The sequence below is a fragment of the Podarcis muralis genome, chromosome 7 (genome assembly GCF_964188315.1).
Source record: "Podarcis muralis chromosome 7, rPodMur119.hap1.1, whole genome shotgun sequence".
NCBI lineage: Eukaryota > Metazoa > Chordata > Lepidosauria > Squamata > Lacertidae > Podarcis > Podarcis muralis.
This window is the reverse complement of record NC_135661.1, coordinates 59075997-59102421: the sequence shown is the minus strand read 5'-3', so window position 1 is coordinate 59102421 and position 26425 is coordinate 59075997. Positions and strand designations below refer to the sequence as shown.

At 46.6% G+C, this 26425-nt stretch overlaps 1 protein-coding gene across 29 annotated transcripts in view; it reads right to left on the bottom strand.

Annotated features, from left to right (window-relative positions):
* Positions 1-26425, bottom strand: part of MACF1 (microtubule actin crosslinking factor 1) — a 297050-nt gene that overhangs the window by 97609 nt on the left and 173016 nt on the right. For 23 of the 29 annotated variants that reach the window (XM_077931870.1, XM_077931885.1, XM_077931874.1 and 20 more), the window contains 16 exons: positions 18905-24325; positions 17320-17469; positions 16464-16679; positions 15045-15194; positions 12711-12938; positions 9853-10002; positions 9169-9402; positions 8748-8960; positions 7420-7962; positions 6465-6641; positions 5447-5570; positions 4951-5159; positions 4364-4681; positions 3292-3461; positions 1840-1996; positions 412-529 (listed from right to left, as the gene is read on the bottom strand). In XM_077931870.1, coding sequence (XP_077787996.1) covers positions 412-529; positions 1840-1996; positions 3292-3461; positions 4364-4681; positions 4951-5159; positions 5447-5570; positions 6465-6641; positions 7420-7962; positions 8748-8960; positions 9169-9402; positions 9853-10002; positions 12711-12938; positions 15045-15194; positions 16464-16679; positions 17320-17469; positions 18905-24325 — 8578 coding nt within the window. The remainder of the gene's footprint in view (positions 1-411; positions 530-1839; positions 1997-3291; positions 3462-4363; positions 4682-4950; positions 5160-5446; positions 5571-6464; positions 6642-7419; positions 7963-8747; positions 8961-9168; positions 9403-9852; positions 10003-12710; positions 12939-15044; positions 15195-16463; positions 16680-17319; positions 17470-18904; positions 24326-26425) is intronic. The other 6 variants (XM_028739102.2, XM_077931880.1, XM_077931883.1 and 3 more) reach the window with 1 other exon arrangement.

The window sequence follows — 26425 nt, the reverse complement described above, 5'->3', positions numbered from 1 at the left end:
ATATCATGCTATGGCCACACGGCTAATGCAATAAAATCTATTGAGATTGAATAGAGTACTACAGCTGAAGTTTCAGGCAGAAATGGGTCTTCTTGAGATCCTTTAACAAAGGTAGCCTGGGGACTGAAGTGCTTCACCACATCGCCTCTGACCATCAATGTGAACACAAAACAAGAATGCCAGAAATGGGCGAGAGCTTCCAAGATGTTATGCAGAGTGCAGAATTGCTGAATCAGGACAAGCCTTATGGCTTATTCCCCAATCCATCCCCTGCCACACACCTCAAGTTTCTATGGTTTGGACAAATCAGCAACTGAAGTCAGGAGGGCTCCCAAAGTGGAGGAAGGACTGTGCTGTCTCTGTGGTCTCCAAACAGCTTTGAAGACACGTGCCCCTGTCTCTCTCACCCACCTGATTTGGACTGGGCATCAGGAGCTGTAATCTCAACTATCAGGCTCTCCAAGGCCGTCCCCCTGCGGTTGATCTCATCCACAAGAACACCTTTCCCTGTCCATTCTTCCAAGATCACCTGTTAAAGAGATCACAGTCAGGCATCAGAAGGTGGCCAAAGGCAAGTAGGGCATGCCAAGACTTGGCTGGCCCTGGTGCACATTTATATCTGACCTATCCCTTTAACATCAAGTGAATACTTACAGCGGCTTACAAATTTGTCAAAACAACAAATGAAATAACGTTAGAACATGGGAAACTATCAGAACAGATTTAAATAATGTAAATTGCCCAGCAAAACATGTGTGTTTTCAATGCCTGCCTAAGGCTGGGCAACCAAGGGACCAGGCATGCTGTAATCTGGATGCCGCAACCCAAGAAAGACCTCTCTCTTATCCCTACCTACTGATGGGTGAAGGGGGAGCAGGAAACATAAAGAAGGGGCCACAGCAGAAAGTTCTCAGGTAGTTTTCTATGGAAGGAGGCAATTCCTGAAACACCAGGCTGGGCCCCAGGGAAAGGTATCCTCCACCAGTTCCACTGCACAAAGTACTATTGGATGCAAAAATCCAACATCTGGAGAACTTCAGCTTCCATGTTTTCTTTCAGAACCCATAATGATGTGAAGACAGGCCTGAATAGATGGCCATAATCCTGCTAAGTCTCAACAGAAAAGCGGGGAGGGGCAGAGCAGCTTTTGCCAACCTGGTGGTCTCCAGATGTTTTGGATACTGACTCCCCTCAGTCCCAGCTATCAGGTTGGGAAAGGGCAAGCAGAATTTCTAGTACTCAGGAACTGGAGCATGGTGCTCAGCATAACTCTTTGCCTCAGGTCAACCTCAGAAGCAGAATATATTTTGCAAAACAAGCAAACTGATACAAACCTGCAATGGCCCAGGGCACGGCCTGAAGGCACACAATGCATCAGTCTTGCTGATGCTTAACAGGTGTGTCTGCCCAGCACTTGGGATGCATCACCCACCTGGGCAGCCCTTTGGGTTAATTTAATTTAATTAGTTTATTGCAAAATTTATAAACCGCTCTGCATTCAGAGGCTACCTGATAGAACAAAAGACAAATATCATTTGCACAATGCTACAACCCAGATCTCAAGATTAATTTTGGGGGAGGTGCAGAATTGTGATTTGTTCGTTCACAGAGTACACCACAGCTCTGGCTATAGGAAGACTAGAGAAAGCCTACAAGAGAGGGTCCCCCCAAGAGCTTCCTGTACAGTATTTGTTGCCGTTTCAGAGGAAACTAGCCCCTGTTCAGACCATCAACCCAGATGCAGTGAATCTCTTCTGTTTATGTTGTTGTGATCTCCCTCCCTCAAGAGCACATCTTCCCTAGCAGGCTCTGGGACTCTTTCCTTCTTTCTCTGCCCACCTCAATTTGCTGCATCCGCTTCTCCAACTCATGGGTGCCCAAAGAAGCCTCTGTGGCTGGGATAGTCGCCTCTGTTTCTTTCAGCCACTGTTTCGTGGATTCAACCAGTTTTCGGAATTCGTCCAACTGTTCTTGGCAGGAGGATGCGCCCTTCTCTCTGGGAAGTGGAGAGAAAGGAGGCAGGTAAAAAAGTGGGCCAGCTCTGCTAGCCCTTTTCCTAGCATGAATTCCATCAGATGAATTCTAAGTCACCGAAAAGTCTGCAACCACAGCAGGCTCAACCTCAACTCCTGCTCCCAAAATGTGTTGGGCTGCTGTGTAAGGAATTATGAGAAAAACAATGTCCAAAGTACACTTAACACCTGCATATATGCCAAGTATTCTTACTGCTCCTTCTGCAACACTGGACCACCTATTTGGGACATTGTTGCTCAGTCCAATGGATTAAGGACTGAAAGGAAATCTCAGCCTCTGCATGCTCTGTTCTTAACAGAGGTTATCCCACCCACCACAAGGTTATCCACCCACCACCCACCACAAGGTTATCCACCCACCACAGAAAAGTGAGCAGACATGTAGACTAAGTTCTCCTGTTAAGTAAATTCTGCCAAAGCCAACCACCACCTCCCAGTCATGCTGAGAAAACAATGAGGCAGAGATGGTCTACACCCTTCCCGAAACCTTCAAGTTATCAAAATGTCAGTTTATGACAGCTTTGTTCTTCAACCTTCTCTCTGCCTCTGTCTCTGGTGTGAGGTAAGTAGGTTTTAACTCACTACCACCAGCAGAGAAAGAAAATAAACTTGGTGTTCCCAGGAAAAGCATTGCCTTGACATGTCTTTGTCAGGCTGTGACTTTAGACAGAGGGGTTCTCCATCTTTGTGGTCCCAGGGACACATTTGGAAACCTAAGAAGCTATCACAGGCACGAGAAAACACTCATTCCATAGAAGAAAAAATGATGATGCTCAGACATCCTCCATTCCAAAGAAAAGACAACTTTCCCCCCACCAGAAAAAAGCAGACAACTCCCTCCAAAACATGACCTCTGAAAAAAAGTCAAAGCAGCCCTCATTAAAAACAAAACAACAACAACGAAGGAGAACCAAGCTTTAGATACATGTTGGTTTTGACATTCCTTCTCCAACTGGTGTGAATTTCTATTGAGCAAAAATTCACGACTAAGCACCAGCCACATTGTTTGGAAACCACACTGGCAGGAAAGGAATTAAGTTGTAAAAGGAGCCATATTACGAAGTTGGATCTTGGCCCCCTTCCAAACATGCCCTCCACCTCCGCAAAGGACAAGATGCAGGGCCACTTGCACTGTCTCTTGTGCATGTGGCACAACCCTCGGTCCTTCTGCATGCAAAGCAGATGCTCTACCCCTGAGCTGCAGAGTGTCTGCTCATCACCACCTTTGTATCACAGAGCAGCAAAGAGCACCCCTTACCGTTCCCTTGCTGCTTTCTGCAACTGCATGAAGTCTTTCCGCAAACTGTGCACCTTCTCCTGGTGTGAGGAGGAGCTTGCTGCTGCAAAACCACAAGAGCTCAGCTCCGTGGTCAGATGCTCCAATGTGTCCAAGTCCTCGTGGTGCTGCTTCATCTCAGAATTCAGTTCCTGGCAACAAAGCAGGGGTGGATGGAATGTTGCCATTAGAACAAAGAGCAGTGCCCAACACACAGGTCCAAGTTGGTCCTCTGGGACAAATTCACTACAGAAAGCCACCAGTGGAGACTGCACAGCTCATGTCAGCTCCTGGAAGCCGTGTGTGACTGGGGGTGTTGTGGGGAGGCAGAAGGGATATGCATGTGTGTGTGTGTGTGCGAAGAATTTTTATTCAGATCATGCTGAAAGGCAATTATACCAAATTTGCACTTCCCAAAACAACACACAAGCCAAAATGCAGCCATCCTTTGAAATTCACACTTCTCTAAATTTTGCATATACCAGGTAAAGTGAGCATTAAAAGGCTCCTATTAGTGAAAGTCAATTGTCAATATATGGTTTGATTGTACTGCTAGCCACTTTGAGCTTCCAACGAGGAAAGGTGGAGTATAGAACTTTTAAGTTAAGGACAATTTGAGGGCCATATTCCTTCCTTATTAACATTTAGGGGCCACATGCTAGCAACGGGCAGGGCCAATGCAAAAGGCAGCTGGGTGGATCCACCCCACTCTCCCTCACTTACACACCCATCCACATAAGAGACACCCACTTATTCACAAACTCCTTCCCTCCTCCATCTTGCTCTCTCACACACGTTCTTCCCCAGCAATCAGGATTACAAATGAGCCCTCGTTTTCAGTGTTCAAACTCTGAGCATGCTGCATTCCCATGCATGTAAAAGCTGCTTTATTCTGAGCCAGACCTTTGGTCCATCAAGTCCCCAAAGGCCTTTCCCAGCTTTGCACCTCAAAGTGCCAGGGACTGAACCTAGGCACCTGTGCATACAATCCTGTGGTTCCACTCCTGAGCTATGCCTGGTCCCCCATCACTGTCTCTCTCCACCATCATCTCACCTGGATCTGTTGGGAGAAGTGAGCAATGTCACGATCAGGCTGGTTTCCTGAGGCCAACAGCCGCATCCTGCTCTCCATGAACTGATGCAGTTTCTCAGAGAGGTGCTCGTACTGCTCCACCTTGGGGAGGAGATGCTTCAAGGCGTCCTCCTTCTCCTGCTGCTGCCGGCAAAGGCTGCCAAAGCGCTCTGTCACCTCGGCCAGCTTGCTCTGCAGAGCGGCAGCTGTGGCACTGTCGGCGGTCTCCATGAAGCGGGTCACCATCTCCCGGGTGGCTTCGAGGCTGCTCTTTTGCCTGGCGATGTCCTGCTTCAGCTTCTGTTAACGGACACACAAGGGCAGGCAGGCAGACATAAGGATTGGGGGGAAGGAATTCTGTTCTGCTCGCTTTTCACAGCCAACTGACCCAATCCTGAACTTCATTGTGGATTGGAACGCAACTCCCTGTTGGACTACGCATGTCTCTTGCTTTTGCAGTGCAGTTTTGGTGCATTCCAAAGTGTGCATAAAAATACTTTAGTCTATCCTGCACAGAAATATTTGGGAAGAAAACCATGGGCAGAAAGCAAAGACAAACCCCGGCTTACCATGTTTGTGGCGAGGGTCTCCTGGATGGAGGTGGAGGAGAAAGCAGCCACGTCTTCCCTCTGAAGGTTCCTCTCTACCTCAGCCACGGACTGAAGGAGGCTCTCCAGCCCCTCCTGCACACTCTGGGACTGGGCAATGGACTTCTGCAAGAGGTCTGAGCGTTCTGCCATCTGACAGGACAGGTTCTGGAAACGGCTCACGAGGGAATCTGAGGGAGCACCAAATCCATTACAAACTGGGTGCGGAAAATCAAAATGGGTGGAGGGCTTCCAGTACAGTACCCCATAGATCATGTGGGGTCCAGCTGCCACAAATCACTCAGCCGTGTAAAAGGCCAACTAAGGAGGTTGAGAAATGTTATTTCTCAGAGCTGGCCAGCCCAAGGCACTTTGGTGCTGGAGGTGGTGAACTCAAACAGCACCTTCCCATTTCCAGAACCCCCCTGGGAAGTCCACAGAGCAACAAGGGCCAGAGAGCAGCTCTTTCCATCCTTACCTGTGGTTTCCTGAATGCCTCTGTGATCAGGTAAGGGCGCTTCGTGTATTTCCAAGAGGGACCGAGCTGCCTTCTCAAGCCTCTTTACAGGCACTTGGTGCTCTGCAAGGTCTTCCTGCAGGTGCTGTTGCAATTGACATGGCAGTGAGAGCAGAGACAGACATGAAGAATAACCTGCAGCTCTTTGATATAATATCTCAATAAATCCTGGCTGTGGTTTGGGGAGGGCCATATGTCAATGGCAGGGCATCTGTTTTGCACATGGAAGGTCCTCAGATCAATCTTGGGCACCTTCAGGTAGGGCTGGGAGAGACCCCTACCTGAAAACTTGGGAGAGCTGCTGCCAGAGACCAACCAATTGTCTGACTCAATAGAACACAGCTTCCTATGTTCATAATATACTTAATCATCATGGACACTCTGTGTTTTTAACCATCATTGATCTTGCCAACTTTGATGGCAACTAACTGGGCCAAGCTTTTTGGGGGTAGGCAGTGCCTTACGGGCAGTGAACTGGTCATTGGTTATTGACATACGTTGGTCACGTTGCACTGATTTTTTTGTTGAATTGTTGCTGGGTGGGTTTAAATTGGTTTATTCCTGAATTGTAAGCTTTTATTTTGTTGATATCACTTTGTAAGTCACCCCGGGAAATATTTTCATTATGAGATGAATAAATGAAATGAATGGATGAATGAAATATTCAGTGTAGAGGAAAATGTACTTTGCACACGTCTGTGCTCTTTTGGGGGCTACACATTCTATGACTGAGATCAAGCAAGGCAGCATACTAGGCTTCCCCATGTGAGTGCCCTCTGAATGTTGTTGGACTACAACTCCCATTATCCTTGGCTGCTGCCCGTGCTGCCTGGGGCTGATGGAAATTGGAATCCAACAGCATCTGGTGGGTAGCAGTTTTGGTGAAGGCTGCCATATATGTAATGTACAACCCCATATGCTAACCCAGATTCCTAACAACAAGACTAAGCCAGGGGAGCCATGAGCCCTGTTCACTTACTTTGGCACTGGCAAGCTGCCTCTGTAAAATGGCTGGATCTGAAGAAACAGGCTCCGACAGGAGAGTTGCCATAGCTTCTTCGCTCTCTTGTAGCCACGTCCGGAGAGATTCTGCTATGTCCTGGAACTGCTGAGAGCGATCCAGGAGCATACTCAAATGGGAACCAAGAGCAGTACACTGCAAGAAAAGGAGACAATGGTCACAAATGGTTCTGCGGTAAGTCTAAGGCTACGGTGCAATAGCAAGGTTCAGGTTTTGCCCCACCCCACACAGATGGATAGCCAAGATGGCAACCATGGTCAGTTGTAGAGATCATAAGGGATTAGAAAGCTCACTTTCCAATTTCCCACAATCAGTAGCTTATAATTATATTTCTATCCCACCTTCTCTCCAAAGAGCTCAAGTGTCAGACATGGTTCTCCCCCTCCTATATTTTATCATCGTGTTAACTGTGGGTTAGGCTGAGCTAAGAGGCAGCGACTGGCCAAGGTCACCCAGTGAGCCACATGGAGATTTGAACCCCCGGGCTCCCAGAATGTAGTCCAATACTCTGTCACTATGCTATACCAAGGCTATGTACAAATCATAAAAAAATCAACAACATGGGAGGCCCACATTAAGCTCCAGGAATGAAGACATATCACAGTGGTTCCCAAAGTGCCCACCTTCCATGCTTTGTATTTAAAATTTTACTGCTATTTTATTTTTCATGCAAAATTCTTATCTGAATTTTATTGTGTTCTTATCTTCCTTAGTGGGTTGTGCAAACTGCTCTTCTGAATAACAATTTTTTTTTGTTTGTTTTTAAAAAGGTGGGGGGGCATTGGAGATGAGTTTATGGAACGTGTGTGTGTGTGCGCGTGTGTTGGCCCCAAACCTTTGGGAACCACTGTCCTATGGCCAGCTTGTTCTAGATCCAAAGGTCTACACCTTCTTTTTATCACTGTTCTTGTACCTTGGAATGGAGAGAGCTGTATCGTTTGGTGGCATCGTCCAACTTGTTCTTCACCAGCACCCCGGTAGCTAAAACCTCAGGCCTTGGAGGCCCTCCAGCAGTCCCGGCTTCTGCCGCCACCTTCTCTGCATCCAGCACTTTCTGCCCGGACATTGTCACAAAGCGCAAATCCCCCTTGTGTGAGATTACATCTTCTGCAAAGCTGCTCTGCCGCTGGAGCAGGGGCTGAAGGGACTCGAGGCTGCCATCTCCTGCACGCATCCTTTCCAGCTCTTGCTCGGCCTGCTCCAGCCAAGCCTCAAACTCCACATGGTCCCGGAGGAATTTCTGCAGCTCATCCCGGAGCGCCTGTGATTGCTTGAGCCGCACCTCAGACTGAGACAAGGTGGTGGCATACTGTCCCTTCAGCTCCTCCAACCTCGCCTGCAGCCTCTGCTTCTCCTCCGGGGCAAGATTGTGGCCTTGCTTGTCCAGGAAGGCCTGGGCTGACTGCGTAGCTAGAATGACTTCTTGCTGCTGAGAGAGAAGCTCCTGATGGCGGACCTGGAACAACAGCAGCAAACAACCAGGCTGTAGTACATCAAGTCCACACTGACCGCGTGAAATTAGAACCTGGGCCCTTTACAAGGCTAGGGAGGGAAACTGCAGCCACCTTCAAAAATGCAAAGCCTTCATACAGTTCTGCAGTATCGAGCCCATAGGGCTAGCCCTACTGTTAGGCAGCATGAGGCAACTGCCACAGGTGGCAAATGTTGGGGGACAGCAGGGGCAGGCCTCCCTCCCTCAGCTGTTCTTTCTGACTATCCTAGAATCATAGAATCATAGAATCATAGAATCATAGAGTTGGAAGAGACCACAAGGGCCATCGAGTCCAACCCCCTGCCAAGCAGGAAACACCATCAGAGCACTCCTGACATATGGTTGTCAAGCCTCTGCTTAAAGACCTCCAAAGAAGGAGACTCCACCACACTCCTTGGCAGCAAATTCCACTGTCGAACAGCTCTTACTGTCAGGAAGTTCTTCCTAATGTTTAGGTGGAATCTTCTTTCTTGTAGTTTGGATCCATTGCTCCGTGTCCGCTTCTCTGGAGCAGCAGAAAACAGCCTTTCTCCCTCCTCTATGTGACATCCTTTTATATATTTGAACATGGCTATCATATCCTGATTTTACCAACTTCCGCCAGAAGTCAGAGCTCCCCACAAAGGAATGCGGTTCATGGGGATGAAAAAGGTTCCCCACTCCTGACTTTCAGCAAATGTGTTCTTAGCTTAGCTGGATTTTACACCTAGATCTTTAACTCAACCCTCCATCCAGCAGACCCCACCAACCTTCAAGCTCTCATAGTGCAAAGTGAGATCTTCTTCAACTCTGTCGGCCTCCTTGAATCCACCATCAGGGTTATCTTGGACTCTTCCAGTCACTAGACCCACTCGGTGGTGTTCAGCTTCTGTGAGCTCCTTGGGCTGCTCTAGTGATGCCACCCAGTGCAGAAGAAATTCAATCTTACTCTTATTTTCTTCAAAGTCTTTGACAGCTCTAATCTGGAAAGAGAGAAGAATGCATAGGAAGCTGATAGATTACAAAGCACAGAATGGGTAAATATGGGCTAGGATTCTGCATGCCGCAGAAGCATCCCACTACAATTCACAGAGCACTGGATAACACACAGCCTCTTATAAGTTTACCCAACTCCCTCCTAATGCGAAGGAGGGATCTTCCACACCAGTTCCAGGTTGTGTGGTGCTGTACCTTTTCTGTTTGCTGTTGCACCACAGTGCTCACAGCACTCTCAAGCTCCTTCTGCGCCGCCTCCGTCCTCTCTTGCAGGGACTGGTACTGCTCCTTGGCCTGGCAGAGCCTTTCCTGCAGGGATGCCAGTTCCTTGGGGTCCAGCTTGGTCCGGTTCTCCTCCAGGAACTCCTCTGTCGCTTTCAAGACACCGGCAAAAGAGGCTGCTCGGCTGTGCAGGCTTCTCTGCAAGTCCTAATGGCAGAAATCAAAAGAGCAGCAAAGAGAGTGACCATCTCTGGCATAACTGTAAGCTGGTATTCAGACTTGTAATGATGCTGAGTTCTTGAGGCAAGAGGCTACTGATTTCTGAGCAGAGATTATGCTGCTTAGATTTCATGCTGTCCTGTTGATTTTATTAGAACTGTTGAATTGTTAGTTTGCTTTTATATATGGTGCACCTCCTCTGCCCTGGGATTACCGGCTTGAGGGATGTGTTACAAACGAAACAAAGCAAATAAACAAGCCACACACCTTGCATTGTAACAAAGACAGAACAAAACATGAGTGCAGATGCTGGAGTGTGGAAAGAAGAAACACCCAGCAAACCAGCCTGGTCACAAGGTGTGTTTTGCCACCTGGCCTACCAGCTCCATCAAGGGAAACACAGTGCAGCGATCCAGCCTCCTGTAATTGTGTTCTCACCTTAACGTCACTCTGGCTCTGCTGCAGTACAGAGAGGTCCCCTTCCCTCGCTGCTCCCTGTGGATCCACCAGTCTGTGCTCAGCCTGGTTCATCCAGGTGCACAACTCCTCCAGTTTCTGGCTGCGTATTGCCTGCTGTTCTTGAAGTGTCTGTTTAGATTTTGGATTGTTTAACAAAAACAAAGCACCTGTTAATGCCTGTCAATTCAACTGTTGAAACCACAAATGCAAGCCAAACAAGTTGCAAAACAGAAAGCACTTAAGCAGATGCAGTCAATGGCTCGCAAGAGGCATCATCTCTCTCTCACACACTCTCTTGCTTCACCCTTTACTTTTGCTCTAGACGGTCATTTAGGTCCATTGTCTGGCACATCAAAGCGTATATGGGTTAAAATGGAGTCATTTGCCATCCAGGTTCTTTCTTCTGCCTTTAATTCCCTCTTTTATTCCCATATAGCAGCCCACTTATCAAGGACTGATGTTGACCTGATGGCTTTTTCCTTGAAAGATGACCTATCAGAGGGAAAATGGATGGCAAAATCTGCGTGGCTCTTGCAGGAAAATCGGAGGAAGGAAGAATCTGGTCTTCTCCTTGAAGACCTTTCCTGCAAAATCCTTTTTTTTTTTCCCCCATTCCAATGTAACACTTTTCATGCCTCTTTCTCCCACTGAGGGGTGGGGGAAACACATTCACTGAACCCAAACATAAATCATTTCCATGGAGGCAGTTATTCTGGCTTATGCTGTCAGGGCTAGAAAGCAATTAACCCAACTTTTGCTTGAAGCCCTGTTTTTGCATCCCAGTCTCAAGAACAAAAGATACCTGGGGAATAACAAGCTGTGCTAAATGACCTTGCACAACTGCTATAAACCCAAAAAAATGTTATTTCTGGGAACAGTGGGAGAGATAAAGAGAGACAGAGTGAATGTGAGTGAATTTTGGACACTGCACCAAACCAAGTCCCAGATTATCCTCTTGGGAGTCCTGCAAATAGGGCGTCATTGAGCATGATGTGTGACCCTGGGCCATCCTTCTTTCAACCAGTGTGCAATTTGTCTTTCCCTTGGTGCCTTACGATCAAAACATACAAACTTCTGCCAAATGAAAAACAGGGCTTTTTTTGTTCATTTTCAGACATTCCTTAAGCCAAATAACAGAAGCAGTTTGAGGAGGAGGAGAGGGGGAAAGAGCACTGCTAAAAAAGCACTCTTCAGCAGCATAACAAGATCTTCTCGCATTAGGGATGGGAGCACACTGAATCTGAAAAGGCAAAGCAAAACGGTTAATACACACAAACACACATACACAAAAAGAAGAGAGGCAGAATAGGCACACATTACAAGGGGACAATTGTTAAACAAAACCTTACTTGTATTAGCAGTGTCTGAAGGAAAAAGAGAGGCAGGGGCATGCAGTTATGGGGGCTGCAAAAGCACGCCTTTATTGAGCATCCTTGTGTGCACTTCTTAAGGGCCAAAGTGGATGCATTGCTGAACTCAGAAGCACAGAAGGCTCTTAGTAGCAGATATTCTTCCTGTTCTTAGAATATTCACTCTACATTCTCTAGATCAGTGGAGGGCAGAATTCAAGCTTGCTGAATCTATTTTGTGCTTCGCTAGAACCCAAAGACCCACCAACTGGAGCCTGCGAGTGTCTCTGATGTGGGTTCTAAACACCAGAACTGAGCTGAGCTCACAATCCTTCCACATTTATATTTATGCTTCCTAAGGGTAACTATGTTTGCAGAGACTATACTGATTTTTCACAAGAGACTTTCTCCAGTCTGAGAAAAGCCAGAGGAACAACGGGTGGTGGGGTGGTGGTTTTGATTAAACTGCAGCCCTGAGTGGGCCTTGCGTGCAATTGTGTATTCTGCACTATTTCCACCATGTTCATACGTTGTGTCAAGTCCTAAACCAGGCATAGGTAATGGTGATCCCTTTTGACCAGCAGGTTGGAACCACCCCAAATTTAAACAGTTACCAAAAGCAAGCACTGCTTGCAAAGGTTCTTCCTTTGTACCCACAGATTTTCTTGACACACCTGAAATCAGATGATGGAGGTGAGAGAAAAGTGGGCATGGCTGGAGGAAAACAGACTTGCAGGCCAAAGGTTCCACCTACCTGCCACAAACCATAACATACAAACCAGCACTCCTGGTTTGTTCCTCTACAAACAAAGCTTGGTGCTCAGTCTCTTGGCTTACTAAGCGTGACTTGTTTGGAGATAAACAAGCCACGAGCAGCATTTTGCACAACATATTAAAGAAGGGCTCATGGTTTGTTGCTCCTAACTCAACAAAGTGAGGAGCGCAGTAGACTCTGCAGCATAAACTAGCAGGCTGCTTGTTCATGCGCAAAATTGGACCACTGTGACTGTTGCATTCATACTGTGCATCTGCACATCTATTACAGCTAAAAACCACAGTTAGCAACAAGTCCCCCAGACCCTGGGCTAACACTTGAGTCACAAATGTGTTGCTTTGAATGCTCCGCTTTCTCCCCTCTTGCTCCATCCAGGTCATTACTTTAGCCTTCCTTATTGAGAGGCAAGATTCAGCCCCACCGCCATGACAGAAACCAGCTTAACTGGTGTCCCCCATTGTCCCTAGAACAGCCACCTATTTGGAGTCCTGACTCACTCTGTGAAAGGGAGGATGGAAGGAGAGAGACACAGAAATGAGGCATCTCTCTGCTTTGAAGCAGCAGCTGATGCACTCTATGATGCCACAACTTAATTGCAAAAGGATGCGTACAGAAACTGTAGGAAGGGCAGCTTGGTTAAAAAGGAAAAGACACACATTCTGCTCCCTGTTAAATACGAAACAGCAAAGAGGTTGCCACTCCATCACTGTCACCTGATCTGTCTGCTCCGCTTGCTGGAGACAGACCTGAAGGACCTCTGCCCGGGTGGCCAGCCTCTCAGAAAGTTCCCGGAAGGATGTCTGCAGCTCATTCAGCAGCCTCAACAGCTGCCTGCTTTGTTCCGGGGACAAGTCTTGAGCGTGCTCAGAAATGAAGAACTGAATGTCAAGGGCTGTTGCATCAAGCTGAGCTTTGGTATCTGCAAGGGGCCTTTTCAGCTCCTGGCCATGTCAAGAGAGGGGAAGAGAGGGAGAAAATGTAGCCACTCTGAGACTTCAGTCACCCACAGGATACCTTTGCAAGTTTCACCTGCTTGAATGACCAAGTGACCGGAGACTTTAAAACAAAAGAGGCTTAATGGTCCTTCATCAAGGCAGGAAGCTTTCCCCGATAGTCTGAAATTGACACACTTACTAGGGAGAAGGGCAGAGAAATAGCTCAGAGCCAGTCTGAATTCGTTCTCTGCCCCTCTGTCTCCCACACACCATGAATTTGTGAGTGGGCGAAGGTGAAGCACCTAAGGATGGGTCAGTCTGTCAATTTAAGTTTCTCTCAGTTTCTTATTTTTCCCAATCACATTTTTGCACCGGATTGTGTGTGGTTTTTAAGTCCTAATGAAAATTAAACAGCATTTTAGTATACACTTCAATTACACACATTTTTGTTATGTAATTTTGCCCAATAAACATATTTTTGCAGGCCATTTCCCTCTTATATAAAGCATTTTAATGTGCTATTTTCATTAATATATGCATTTATGTATGCATTCCCCTAGTATATGCATTTCTGTACTAATTATTTGCTTGGAAAGGAACACAAAATTCGGAGGAATGTGAATTTCAAAGGATGGCTGTGTTTCAGTTCACATATTGTTTCAGGATGTGCATAGCTGGTAGGTTTGCCTTTAAATGAGAAGTGAAATAAATTATTCCCACACAACTTTAGAGGCACCCCAGGGTGCAAGCTCTTTCTCCCTGGGAACCTGATGTGGAATTGCAGCTTGATGCAGAAGTCTGGGTTTGCTTCCCAAATGCTCTCTTTACATTTGTTATATCTTAAAATATACATTACAACTACACCTTAAGACTTCAGGGTGTAGTCTGGTTTCCCTTCCCATCCCAAAGAAACTAAACCCACCCTTCCCTGGGGAGCTTCTCATCACCCGGAAAAACAAGAAATGCCTGGCAATGTTACATTCGAAGTCAAACCAACGTAGGCTGGGGATGATGGGAGTTGTAGTCGGAAACATTTGGAGGGCATCAGATTGGCAAAGGCTTTTCTAAGTATAAAGGAATTGGCTGGCAGCCCTACCACTTTCTCCAAATAGCAGGTCATACAGCTTAAGGTCTGGCTTCCCAGCCATATTATCTTGGGAGGAGCCAGTTGCAAACTCAGGCATGCCACACACCCACAAAAAGCTCTCAAGAGCTCCAGGCAGAGAAGAGGAAATATTTGTGTTTTTTTCAAATGCCAGATCATAAAGCTACACAATTCATAACCATAAATGGTTATAACTTACAACACTCACAGTCTTGCACAAACGGTTGTGATGTCTACTGGCGCAAAATGCATGGGTGATGCTAATTGCCATCACAGATCCATTTTTAGATAATAATGCAGACCCCCCTGCATGGTGTGTGTGTGGAGCTTTGTCTAGACAAGCAAGGAGTCTCCACTAAGCAGAGTTCTTGAATCTTGCCAAAAGGTGTGGGGTGGTGGGGTGGGGGGAAAAACAAGAGTAAAAGGAGGACAACTCAGGGCAATGAAAGAAAAGTGGAGGGTGTGGGGGTGGGGATGAATGAGGGAAGAAAAAAGAGGCCTACCAGCCTCTCTCTGGCCCTCCGAATTCATCCACCAGAATTTCCATAAAGGCAGCCTTTGGTGGTCAGGATGCTGGCTAGCAACTAGCAGGAAATGGCTACCACCATAACAGCCCTGTTTGTGAAATACCCTGAAGCATCTGGCTCCATAAGGGAGCAACACTCTCAACCAGACAGACCAATGATCCAATACAGCAGGGCCATTCTCATGTGGCTGTTATTTGCAGAACTGGAAAGGTCCCAGAATGAGTTTGTAAATACTGAGGACAACTTCCTAAACATATGCCTTTTTACAAATATTGAGTAGCTGATAGGATAATTGCATTCATGGTTGAAATGAAGTGAGCCAAGGGAGAAGGCCCAAAGTGACTGGTCCCAAGGGTGCTCTCAGCAGAGAGTATAGGTCCCCTTGTTAGCATGCGGACAACCAGGAACTCCCCGCCCCCTCCGTGGGAAGTTACCACCCTCCCAGTCAGGCTTAGCCTGTGACGTTGCTATGGCAACTACCTTGTAGCTCTGGAGGCAGGAATTCAAGCTGCTGGCATCAGTTTTAGTGTGGGACTCTAGATGGTTGAGTAACTCTGTGGTGTCAGACGCCCAGCTCAGCAGCTCCTGGAGCCTGCCCTGCAGCTTCCCATGCTGCGCTAGGATTTCAGCCTCAAAATGAAACAACAGAGAAATAATAATTAAAACCAGAATAGGAACAAAAGGGCAAACCAATGTCAGCCAAAGATGCAGAACCTTAACAAATATTGGCATTTTAGCTGACAGGCGCAAAACTCTGGCCTATTCTTGAAGCAAAAGTGTCTCCACAAGGTGACTCTCCCCTCAAGATCCATGTGGTAGGAGAGCTCTTGTGAATGGGCTCACATATAGCAGCAGTAGCAATAGCTGCTTTTTAAACAATGCTTGCCACCGGGGGGGGGGGCGTGCAATAAAGGAAGTCTTTTTCAGTATGCAAGAAATTCCTATTGCTGCATGAGGAGTCATTGTGCAAGAGAACAGAGAAAAGAAAAACTAAGGGGGGAAAATTATGCATGGGTGAATCTTCCCCCACAAAAACTGTCGCATGAAGTGGCCCCTGAAACTCAGATGCACACACTCCAAACAGGCAGTGTTCAGAGGTGGGACAATGTACGGTTGAGGCCCAGGACACCACTTAATTATTTGGCATTTCCCCCAAATCATCTGATGGCCACAAAGAGAGCAAGAACAGGATGCTGGAATAGATGGTGTAGGCGTGATCTAGCAGGCCTGTTCTTATATTCTTATGCTCTTAATGGCACGTTAAGGACAAACAGAGTTAGAAAGTTGATATGAGTATTAATCTGCTTTCAGTCTACTGTGTATAATGGTTGATTTTTTTTATTGATAATTTTATAGTTTATCATTTTTGTAGACCACTTTGAGGTCTATTTTTACTATGAAGTAGTATATAAATTTTGTGAAACGAATGAATAAAACAAACTTCCACTTATACAATGTGTGTGTGTGGGGGGGGGGACATTCAGACATGAGACCTTTGCAGCTCCATTTTGCTTGCATACAATGGCCCATTTTCTACCCCTTCTAGGAAAAATATGGGTTGCTTCCAGAGAGGAATTTAATATTGTAAAAAAGGTTTTTCGGATATTGCAACAGGATTCCTTTTTAACACTGTATTTTTCCCAGATTGTGTAGATACAGATTAAACGGGGGGAAATACAGGCTGGCATTTTGATGCCAATGATGTGTGGATGCTGCAAAAACAACAACTCCTGCATGCGCGAGGAGCAGTCACCCCACAATAAACACCTGCCTGGAAGGACCCTGGAAGGGTGGGTCCTGTGCTTCCCAGAACATTCCTTTTCCATAGAATCGGCAAGCACCTTCTTTGAACAAACATGGAGCCTCCTTGCCAAAGGAAGGCTGTAAGGAGTGCAGTACCTTTTCTGCTTCTGTCGCAGCACGAAGGTTCAGTAGCCAAGAGTCCAGGGCCTCGCTGACGGAGCCAAAAGACTTCTGAAGGTTCTTGGCATCTTTCTCCAAAGCCTTCAGTAATTGCTCAGGGACTTCCCAGGGAGGGTCGGATACAATCCCTTTCACTGCCTCCAGCTCCTGATTCATTGGAGTCGACAAGTTCCTCAGCTCTGCGTCCAAGGCCTAAGGGGCAAAAGGGTACCTATAAGCAGACATCTAAGCAAGACAAATGGTCCTGCCAAGGCTGGAACGAACTTGAGCCTCACACTCCCCCTGTCTGCTGTTAAGGCTTCTCAACTCTTTTCAGGTCATGGTAATCCTGTCCAAGCAGCAGAGCCCAAGAAGCTCTTGTACATGTGTCATCGTCCAAGCATGAAGCAAGATTTGGTCCAAATAGTTCAATCCAGTACGAGTAAAAAACAAAACCAACAATTGTAATCTGGTTTAAGGGTGTAGACGAGGGTTCAATTCTCACAATGGCCCTGAACTCCCTTCTACAGCTTTCGGCATGCGTGCACACACACAATACTCTCGCAGCCTCATTCGCCTAGTGTGATCTACATCACAGGGGTAGATCAGACCAAAGGCTAAAAAGTAGTTTGCAAAAACTACAGAGGATGTGAAAAGAATGAACAGCAACAGTAACTCATCTGATTGAGTGTTAGCCTTTTGAGGTGCCACAAGACTCTTCAGAAGTCCCGGAGAAGCTTACAGGCACAGCAAGTTGACAGGGAACAGAGGTGCTCTCCTGTGAATTGCCATAGTGGCCAGCCCACTGGGGAAAGTGACCTTTAGGTGTGAAAACCAAAGCCACTCCTCTCACCTCAGCCTGGCGAAGCAGTTCCCGCAGTGCTGCTGAACTCAGATCTGCAACTTGAACCCGCTGGATGCGCATCTCAATGTCACGCACTCTGGACAGGAGCACAACCAATTTCTCATCATAGCTGAGGCAAAGCTGTTTGCTGTGTGGAGCCTATGGAGTCAGAGGCATTAAAACACAGGTTTTAGACAGAATAGGAGAGATACAGACAAAGCACAACAATCTATTTGCATGGTTCTAGCTTATTTCATCTAAAAACTCTGTTTCTTGTAGGGCCAGATTTCATTTTTTTAATAAAATATTAATTTCTAAAAAGATTGTAAGGTTTCCCTGATAGTGGCCCGTCTTCTTGAGACTCTCTCCCAGGAGGGACTCACCAGTCTACCTGGCTATCAACCTTCCAACATCTGGTTAAGAAATCCTTACATTTGGCACCAAATGCTTTCTGGCAGGACCATTTCCACTCAAGACCCCCTGATACAAGCAAGTGCCTCATGACACCAACAGGACACCTGACACCATGTGGTGTCAGCTGAATGCCTAGAGGTTGTAGTGTGGCCAGAAACAGCTGCTGAGGCCTGCCTGGGCTGCCTGGTGGGCCTAACTTGGCCTGCAGACCTGAGGTTCCCCACCTCTGACTTTCAGGCTGTATTTCAGGGGCAGCCAACTGCCCTAATTTCTGAGCATTGGCCATACTTGTTTGGGTTGATGGAAGTTGGAGTCTAAAACATCTGGAGGGTACCCTATTCCCCCACCCGCTATATCACATTTATTGGGCATGTAACGTCCTCTTCCTTGCACTTCTAGGGGGCAAGTCAGGCTCCAAACTATGATGAGGAAAGAGCCACCTCTCCACCTGCCCCTCTTCCCTGAAGCTGGCCAACTGTAAAGGAAGACATAGGCAGGGCTGCACCGAAGGGAAGGGGGCCTGGTTTAGCTTGCTCCTTCACTGCTGACTACCTGGCCTCCAGAGCAGTGGTGTAGTGGTAGAATTTGAAGTGTACCATGGCAGCCCCCAGAGCCATCCATGCCCAAGTCATCAAGATAAGTGTGACTGCAATCATGTCCACAGTTTGCTGGGGAGTCAGCTCTCCTTAAATGTAGAGGTGCTCCCTCCTGACTGCATAGATTCAACGGGTAAAATATACTAAGCTTCAGCAAAATAATACTAATAATAATACTAATAATAATCTTCCAGGAGCTGAAATGCAGCTGTTAGCATTTCACCAGGAATGCAAATCACCTTGGCAAAAGTGAAAATGCCACAATTTCAACTGCTTGCATGAAGTTAAAAGAGAGAAGCATTTAGCCTCTTGCTTATTTTTTCTCGTGTTCTTGACTTCCTCTATGTTTATCTGTCACAAACCTGAAAGCCTCATTAGTGCCTCATTTACTCACCAGAGTGAGGAGGCTCCATAAATTATCCTGGTGTTCTGGTAGATGCTGTTGCTGCTCTGAGAGAGTCCCAGAGATGCACTCCCCTGTGTCCCCCAACCCACCCTACACCACTGCTCAAGAGATATACTTTCATTTCAGCTGTCCAGCTAGCTTTACAATATGAATAAATGAGATTAATAAGTCCACCTACCTTGGCAGGTTTGGGGGCATCTTGGCATCTCTCTTCCCCACTGCCTTCAACCACACAGGTGGGTTCATCAGCATCCTTGCTTTCTCTGGTCATTTTTGAGGTTTCAGTGTCTTGCACAGGTGCTTTTTGCCTAGAAATACCCCTCTTGCTTTCTGGAAGCTCTTGGGCTTGCAGCATCTGTGCCTCTGGCTCCATTTTCTTGTCTCCCATAGAACCAATGTGCCTCATCTCTTCTGCTTCTGCATCCACAGGCACTCCTTTGGCAACAGCACTTCCATAGTTTCTAGTTAGCTCCTGGACAGCATCCTCTTGTCTGAGCAAAGGCACAGAATGATAATGACTTATTTTGTCCTCTAGGGTCTCTCTGTTTTGCACAGGTTCTGTCTTGAGTGCAGAAGGCCCTGAGGATTCTGTGCCATCTGCCTTAGTAGGCACATTAGCTTTTGGGACCTTTGAGATAATTGGTTCTTTGGCCTTTTCTTGAGATACACTTTCTTCCAGATTATCTACCTCTACCAAGGAATCTTGGTAAGTTCTAGTCTCTTGCTCTGTTAACTGTCTGGGTGAATCTGTCTTTGGGGTAACATTCACTTTCTGATCATCTGTGATGTTTGCTTTAATTCTGTCCTGCTTGTTCTCTTTTCCAAATGTCTGTGGATCTAGTCTCTCAACCTCCACTTGTTCTATTGTGGTCTGGCTGCTGGTCACCCTGTCAGATATATTCTCCTGGAATGATTCTAGAACCCCAGAGGCCAACTCCTCCTTGATCCTTCTCATAAAAGTTTCCTTGGAATCTGGGGTAAGAGGGGATGGCCTTTCTTGGGAAGAGCCACACGCCCTAAGTGGTTCTGCTGGGGCAGCAGACTGCTTTTTATTCTTTTTTGTTTTCTTCTTCTTGGTGCTTTTTAAGTCAATACTTTCTGAAGTGAGAAGATCCGAGGGTCTTAATTGAGATCCAGGGCTTGGTAGTTCAGTCTTGATGTCCGCACACTGCAGCTCATCAGAGGCCTGTTTCTTGGGCTCTACAACTGCAGGAAGTCCTTCAGAATTTATGAAATCATTTTCTTCCTCCGTCTGACCTACAGAACTGAGTTTCTTGGGTGCTGACACCTCCAGAGGTTCCAAGTGTACGATACCCTGAGCTTTCTTCTGGAGGACAATGGCTGCAGTATCACTCTCTTCCTGAGTAAATCTCTTGTCTTGTTCCTGGTCCCCATTAATTGTCTGGTGCATCATCACATTCACCCCAAACTTCTCCTCCTGAGACACAATTCCTTCCAATTTCTTTTCAATCACCTGATCGTTTCCTCCTTGCTTTTCCCATTCGCCTTTCAGGAGTTCTTTCCCTCTCAACTTGCTTTTCCTCCTAATATTTTTTTTCTGGGCTTTAACTTTCAGGGCATCAGCTGGGTCTAACATATAGGCAAGCTCAGGAGCCAGCCTGCCTTCTGCTAAAAGCTGACTAGCCAAACTATCCAGTGCAGTAGGAAAAGGAAAGGAGGCTGGCACTGATTCAACCACTTCTTTTGCCATCTCTTGAATCCCTTTTGAAGAGTTGTTAGTGGCATCACCAGTTAGGCTGCTCTCCATAGCTGAAGGCACTGGAGTCTCTTTCTCGTCATGATTCTCAGCAGCATATTCACAAACGCCTAACACTTCAGACATGGAGGTCCCATTTTGCAGCAACAGCTGAGGCTGCTGCTTTTCACGTTCTTCCAGGTTCTCACATTCAGATCTATTGTTGCTTATTGAAACACTTTCTTTAACTGTGCTGGCTAACTCCTCACTGACTAAGCCCCTCTCAACGGCCTCTTTTAACGTCACTCGTTCTCCACTCTTAGTACCAATAATTCCTCCAGCCAAGAGCTGATTAAGAGCAATGGCTTTAGCTGTATCTTTATCTAGCACTTCTCGCTCCAAAGCAGATGCCAGTGTCAACCTTTGGCAAGTCGAAGTCTCCATGATGCCACCTGTGTCTGCTTGAGCCTGCAACAACCTCAATGCAAGCATGGGGTCTACCTTGCCAAGCTTAACTGCTTGTGGATATGAGAGTACATTCCCAGTCACTTCATCTTTGAGGTCTCGAAATGGAACAACTTCCAAGTATCTCTGCCCTGACTCAATGTCAATTTTGCTTTTCCTGACCAGTTCTGGATAGGAGACCAAGCTACAGCTCTCTGGATCAATTATTGCATGCTTCATTTCAGAGGATGCAATGGCTTTCTCCATAACTGCTTTGGGCAAGAGTCCTTCCTTCACAGCTTTAGCCAATATAATCTTCTGCCCAGAAACAGGGTCGAATATGCTTCCAGTTGAGGCTTGTATTTCTTGAACATTGTTTTGAAAATCTGAGCTGACTAATCCCAGGGATACGGCTTGAGGCAAGGGCATAGGTTCCTTTGTTTCTGGATGAATGTACTGATGCAAGCATATACTTTCTGCCTTTGTGAGATCTTCATAGAAGCCTTGGTCAATCAATCCATGTTCCACAGCATCCTCCACAGAAAGTCTCAAGCCTGTCTTGTGGTGAATAATCCCTCCATCAGCTATCTGCTTGGTCAGGAGTTGGAAGGCTTTCTCCTTGGCGAGAAATCCCTTTTCCACAACCTGGGTGATTGTCAAAGGTTCTTTAGTTTTAGGATCTAAGATGCCTCCTATTTCAGCCTGCAAAGTGATTAGCTTCTCTTTGGTTGCATCGTCAGTACCTTTCCCCTTAGATGCTTTCTCTAGTTTCTTAAGATCTTCTTGGGTAGATTGCTGTATGAGGCCATGGTTAGAAGCCAATGTGACTGACATTTTCTTGCCACGCTTGAAGTCAACAATCCCACCGGTAACAACTTGCCCTTCCAGGATTCGTGCAGCGGTTTCTTTGTCCAACAGACCAACCTCAGATGCATCCTTGATAGAGAGAATGGTTTTTCGAAGTGGATCTATAACACCACTTATGGCTTGATCAGATGCTAGCACCTTCTGCATAAGTTTCTCATCCATCAGTCCTTCACCAATGACTTCTTCAGTGGTTAATGATTCACAGGTCTCAGCATCAAAGAAGCCACTGAATATTTTCAACTTGTCCATCAGTTTAATGGCTGTATGGCTGGGTACAACTCCACAGGCAATGGACTCATCTAGGAGCATCTTCTTCCCTGTCTGTTCATGAATTATGCCACCATCCTGAAGCTGCATCAGCAATATTTTAAGGGTGTTGTCTTCTCCCAAGTCTGTGGACAGTTTTGGGGATGCAGAACTATCAGTTTGATGGAAATGATCCATTTTTCCTTCCGTACTCAACAGTTCTTCAATAATATGGTCATCTGTAGATTTCCCTTCAGCTTGATAAAGACTTTCAACTGATTCATTTCTCACTTTTCTAATACTTAGCCAGTTCACAGGGTCAGCACCTGCTGCATCTTCTGCTGCAAGAGTGACATTTTCAATAGCATTATCCTTCAAATTTTGAGATTCCTCTAGTTTCTCCAAATCAACAGTGGATATAACGGTTTCTTTTTCAACAGGATATATTTCAATACCAGTCTCCCACTCTTTGAAAGCCATCTCTTCTGCCTGCATTTTTGCAAACGTAACATTTTCCCACGAGATCTCCACATCTGTGGATTCCATTTCAAAGCTGGAGTCCTTGATGGATTTGGACTCTGGCAGTTCAATTTCATCCCTGCTCTGGTTTGTCGTCAGGTTTTGCTCTCTTCTGGAGTCATCCATTTCACTTTTAAGGTCTCCCACAGGATCCACTTCCATCTCTGGCATCTTTACATTCACACATTCTATTTCTTTCACTGGAAGTTTTCCAATTTCTATTTCAAGTGTTTTGTTAGACGGACAAATTTCTGAGGGCATATATCCTTCAAACTCTTCTTTGGACACAGATAAATTAAATTCAAATTCCTTCAAAGCGAATTCATTATGGGGTTTAGCAACCACAGTTATTGTCTTCCCGTCCTCAAAATCATCCCATTGTTGGGGTTGGCTTTCACTAGTTTTTAAGGGATGGGCATTAGATCCATTATCTTGAGCTGCAACAAGCATTTCAGCAAGGTTACTTAACTCCCCATCTACAAGCAGCAATTTTTGGCCATTGCTGATGTTGACATAGCTGTGAGTCATCAAATGAAACAATGTCCGTTCTTCGCAGCTTCTTAGTGGACATTTGCTTTGGTTCTTAACGTCCCCTGGGCTATCTGAGGGGGGGATACTCCTTTCCTGCCTGCTTGGAGAATCTGCAAGGGGCATGTTTGGCATGACATCAGGAAGGTGGATTGATTTCAGTTTCTCGATGGCATCTCTGTCCAGAATCCCAGAATCAGCAGCTTTCTCCCAGGTCAGGATCTCTCTGGTTTGGGGTATGAAAAGTGCCTCAATGTGTTGCCGTTTGCTTAGAATCTTATGGGCTAGCTCAGAAGACAAAATGCCCTGCTCCAGGGCATCTGTAACAGGGAGAATCTCACCTGACTTGGGCTGCAGAAGACCCATAAATGACCAAAGGGATTCTAGAATCACTACAGCAATTCTTGATGCTACTAAGTCTTTCCTCACTGCTTCATCCAGCGAAAGCCTGTCTCCTGTAACCGTATCTATAATGCCACCTGTCTGCAGCTGTCGGACCAGAAGGGCACAAGCCAGATCTTGGTCAATCAGATTATGTCTTATGGCTTCATCCACAGTCAGCCGGTGGCCGCTTTTGGGGTCTACAATGCCACCAGCAAAGAGCTGTGCTTCCAGCAACCTCACAGTCACCTGCTTCTCTATTAGCCCTTCCTGAACTGCACGGAAGATGCTCACTTTTCGGCCTGAAGTTAAGCTCACCATCCCGCCTGCCAGCTGTTTCACTGGGAGCAGCCTCAGTCCTGTCTCCTGGTGAAGGATGCACTGCTGCATCAGGTTGCTCAAGCTAATTTTCTTGGCTGAGTTGGGGTCAATCAAGTCCTTGCAAGACCTCAGACGGGAAACCAACTTCCCATGAAGGCGGGTGGTAATGCTTCCTCTTTGAAGAGCCTCTTGTAAACTGATCCTGCTTTGGCTGGAAGAGTCTATAAATCCGCCAGTGAGAATCTGCACTTCTGCGATTTTCAGCCCAACGCTTTCACTGATGGTTCCATCTTCCATTGCAGCCACAAGTGGAAGAAGCTGCTTCCCTTTGGCATCTGTGTTGTCTACCAGCTGGACGGCACTCTGCAGTTCCTCCAGTAGCTTGTAGATCCTGTCGTTTATGATACCTCGTGCCAGGCCTTCTGCCAAAGGGAGCTTTTCACTGGTATTGGGAACCACAAGGCCAGCTGTGATCACCTGGGCTTCCAGCAGTATAAGGCCTGTTTCTTGGTCTAGGAGACCTTTTTGCATGGCCCCCCAAACAGAAAAGACTTCCATCGTGCCAAGGTCCAGCACTCCTGCCACAGTCTCAATTCCCTAAAGAGAGGGAGGGGAGAGGGGAGAAAGAGGGGGGAAAGTTCAAGAACAGAGAAGCCACTATGAAGGTGTTTGTTAACTATAAAGCACCCCCAAGTCCAATGATGTCTCAGTCTTTTAAGGTACTAGAGAGCAGATTCCCCAATGGATAAGGATTTTTCTTGTAAGATTTTGGTTTCGGAAGTTGTTTGGAGCTCAATCTAGCCAGCCATAAGTGGCTACTCTGAGACATTTCGGACACCCATCAAGAGGAGCAAAGCAGCCAAAGCAGCGAGATGGACCGAGTGGCCAGGATGTTCCACATAAAGATACAAAGACAGATGGGGAAAGAGAGAGAGTGCCATGCACTCGCCACCCTCTGGGCATTTATATATGCAGAAAGAGAGACAGGTTGCACAGAAGAGCCACAAGACAGGGTCACCAACAGGAAGCAAAGCGAAAGGGAGGAGGGGAAGTGGCACAAGCTTAGCCCCCTCCTCAAGCTTCCCATAAGCTTAGTACCCACACACGGGCATGAAAAGTGGCAGACCATGGAAGAAGAGGCAGCCATGCCATTGAGCTCTTTCCCCTGACCACTTAAATGGCAGCCTCTCACATTTCAGCACAACGTTCACCCTCACCATGGTGTTTCAGAAGGCTTCAGAGCCCTGTCTCATGACATGTCAAAATCCAGCCTTGAATAAGCAATTACTATGGACAAGGGGTGTGTGTGTGTGAAAACACTGGAACCAACTTGAACAGGTATCAAGGTGCAACAAGGACCTCAGACACTGCTCACACCTACATCTAGCAGTGATTTCCCAACAACATCCCTGAGATTCCTTAGTCTTCTGTGCGGAGGCAGATCATGGAAGACAAACTGCCTGAAGGACCCAGCTTGTCTGCCATTAGTCATCTCTCCATCACAATTGCAGTTACAGGAAGGGCAAGCCAGGAGGCGCTTTCGGCTCATTCAGGGCAACTACTGTATTCTGCAGATGAGATGCTTTAGCTGGTAAACTAATGGTGAAAGGAGGCCAACACATCTCAATGTGTTTCTTCCAAACATAAGCTGGTTTGCATACGATTCTAAGCCATGATTTGATTAAGCTACAGTTTACTTAACAACCCACCAGTCAACTACAAGTTAACAGATGGTCAAACAAGGCACAATTTATTCCTCAAAAGTTTGGTTTGCTTTCCAACTCCTCTTGCCTTGTTGAACATCTGACTGAAACAAACCACGGCAAAGGAAGGATGCTGAGTTTGCCTGTAACACCAGGCCATAGTTATAACAAACCAAGGTTTGTAAGTGAACAATAAACCATGGATTGAAATCATGGATTGTTAGAAGAAAACAAATTAAGCTACTTGGCAGAGTTGGCACAAAATGCCAAGTTTAGCACTGTGTGCAAACTAGGTCACAGGCTCATCACGGTAAGTTTTCAAAAGCTGAGCCTAACCCCACCCCCACCCCCACAGGTGATGGAGGGAAGGAGCATAACGATACTCCTTTGAGGAGATACAAAAGGGGGGGTGTCAGTTCTAAGGATGACAGAATATATGTAGTGGAGACCACAGATATTTATAGAAATGACTTGAAGTGACTTACCCAAGGACACTGCAGTTGAGCTTATGGCTATGCTGCAGTTTGAACTAAGAGCCTCCCAATATGCCCAGAACTCTATCCCCTAGAGCACACAATGGGAATTTCATGGACTCTTAACCTGCACTTTTGCACTAAATCGAAAATCTGGTGAAGGTAGTTTAGCTGGGAAAAGGGAGGGGGTGTAGCACTACGTAGACTTGTGGAATCACCACACCTTGGCCATCTCCAGCCTGAACTGCACATAAACTCATATTTGGGGGAGTGGTACAGATGCCATATTGGCTGGGGACTGGACTTCACTATGTCCATGGAGGCCTGCTTGCCATCCAGACCATGGGTGCAGTTTGCAGGCAAACAAGCCTGATAAGGCATTCAGACTTCCTAAGAAGAGGCTGTGCTCTTTCTGGCAGAGCTAAGAGGTGGCCCTGACAAAGCTCCATTCCAGGGACCCACTGGAAAGGCCTACAAAGCCTTCTTGCACCATAATCAAGACTCCAAACATGCACATCCAG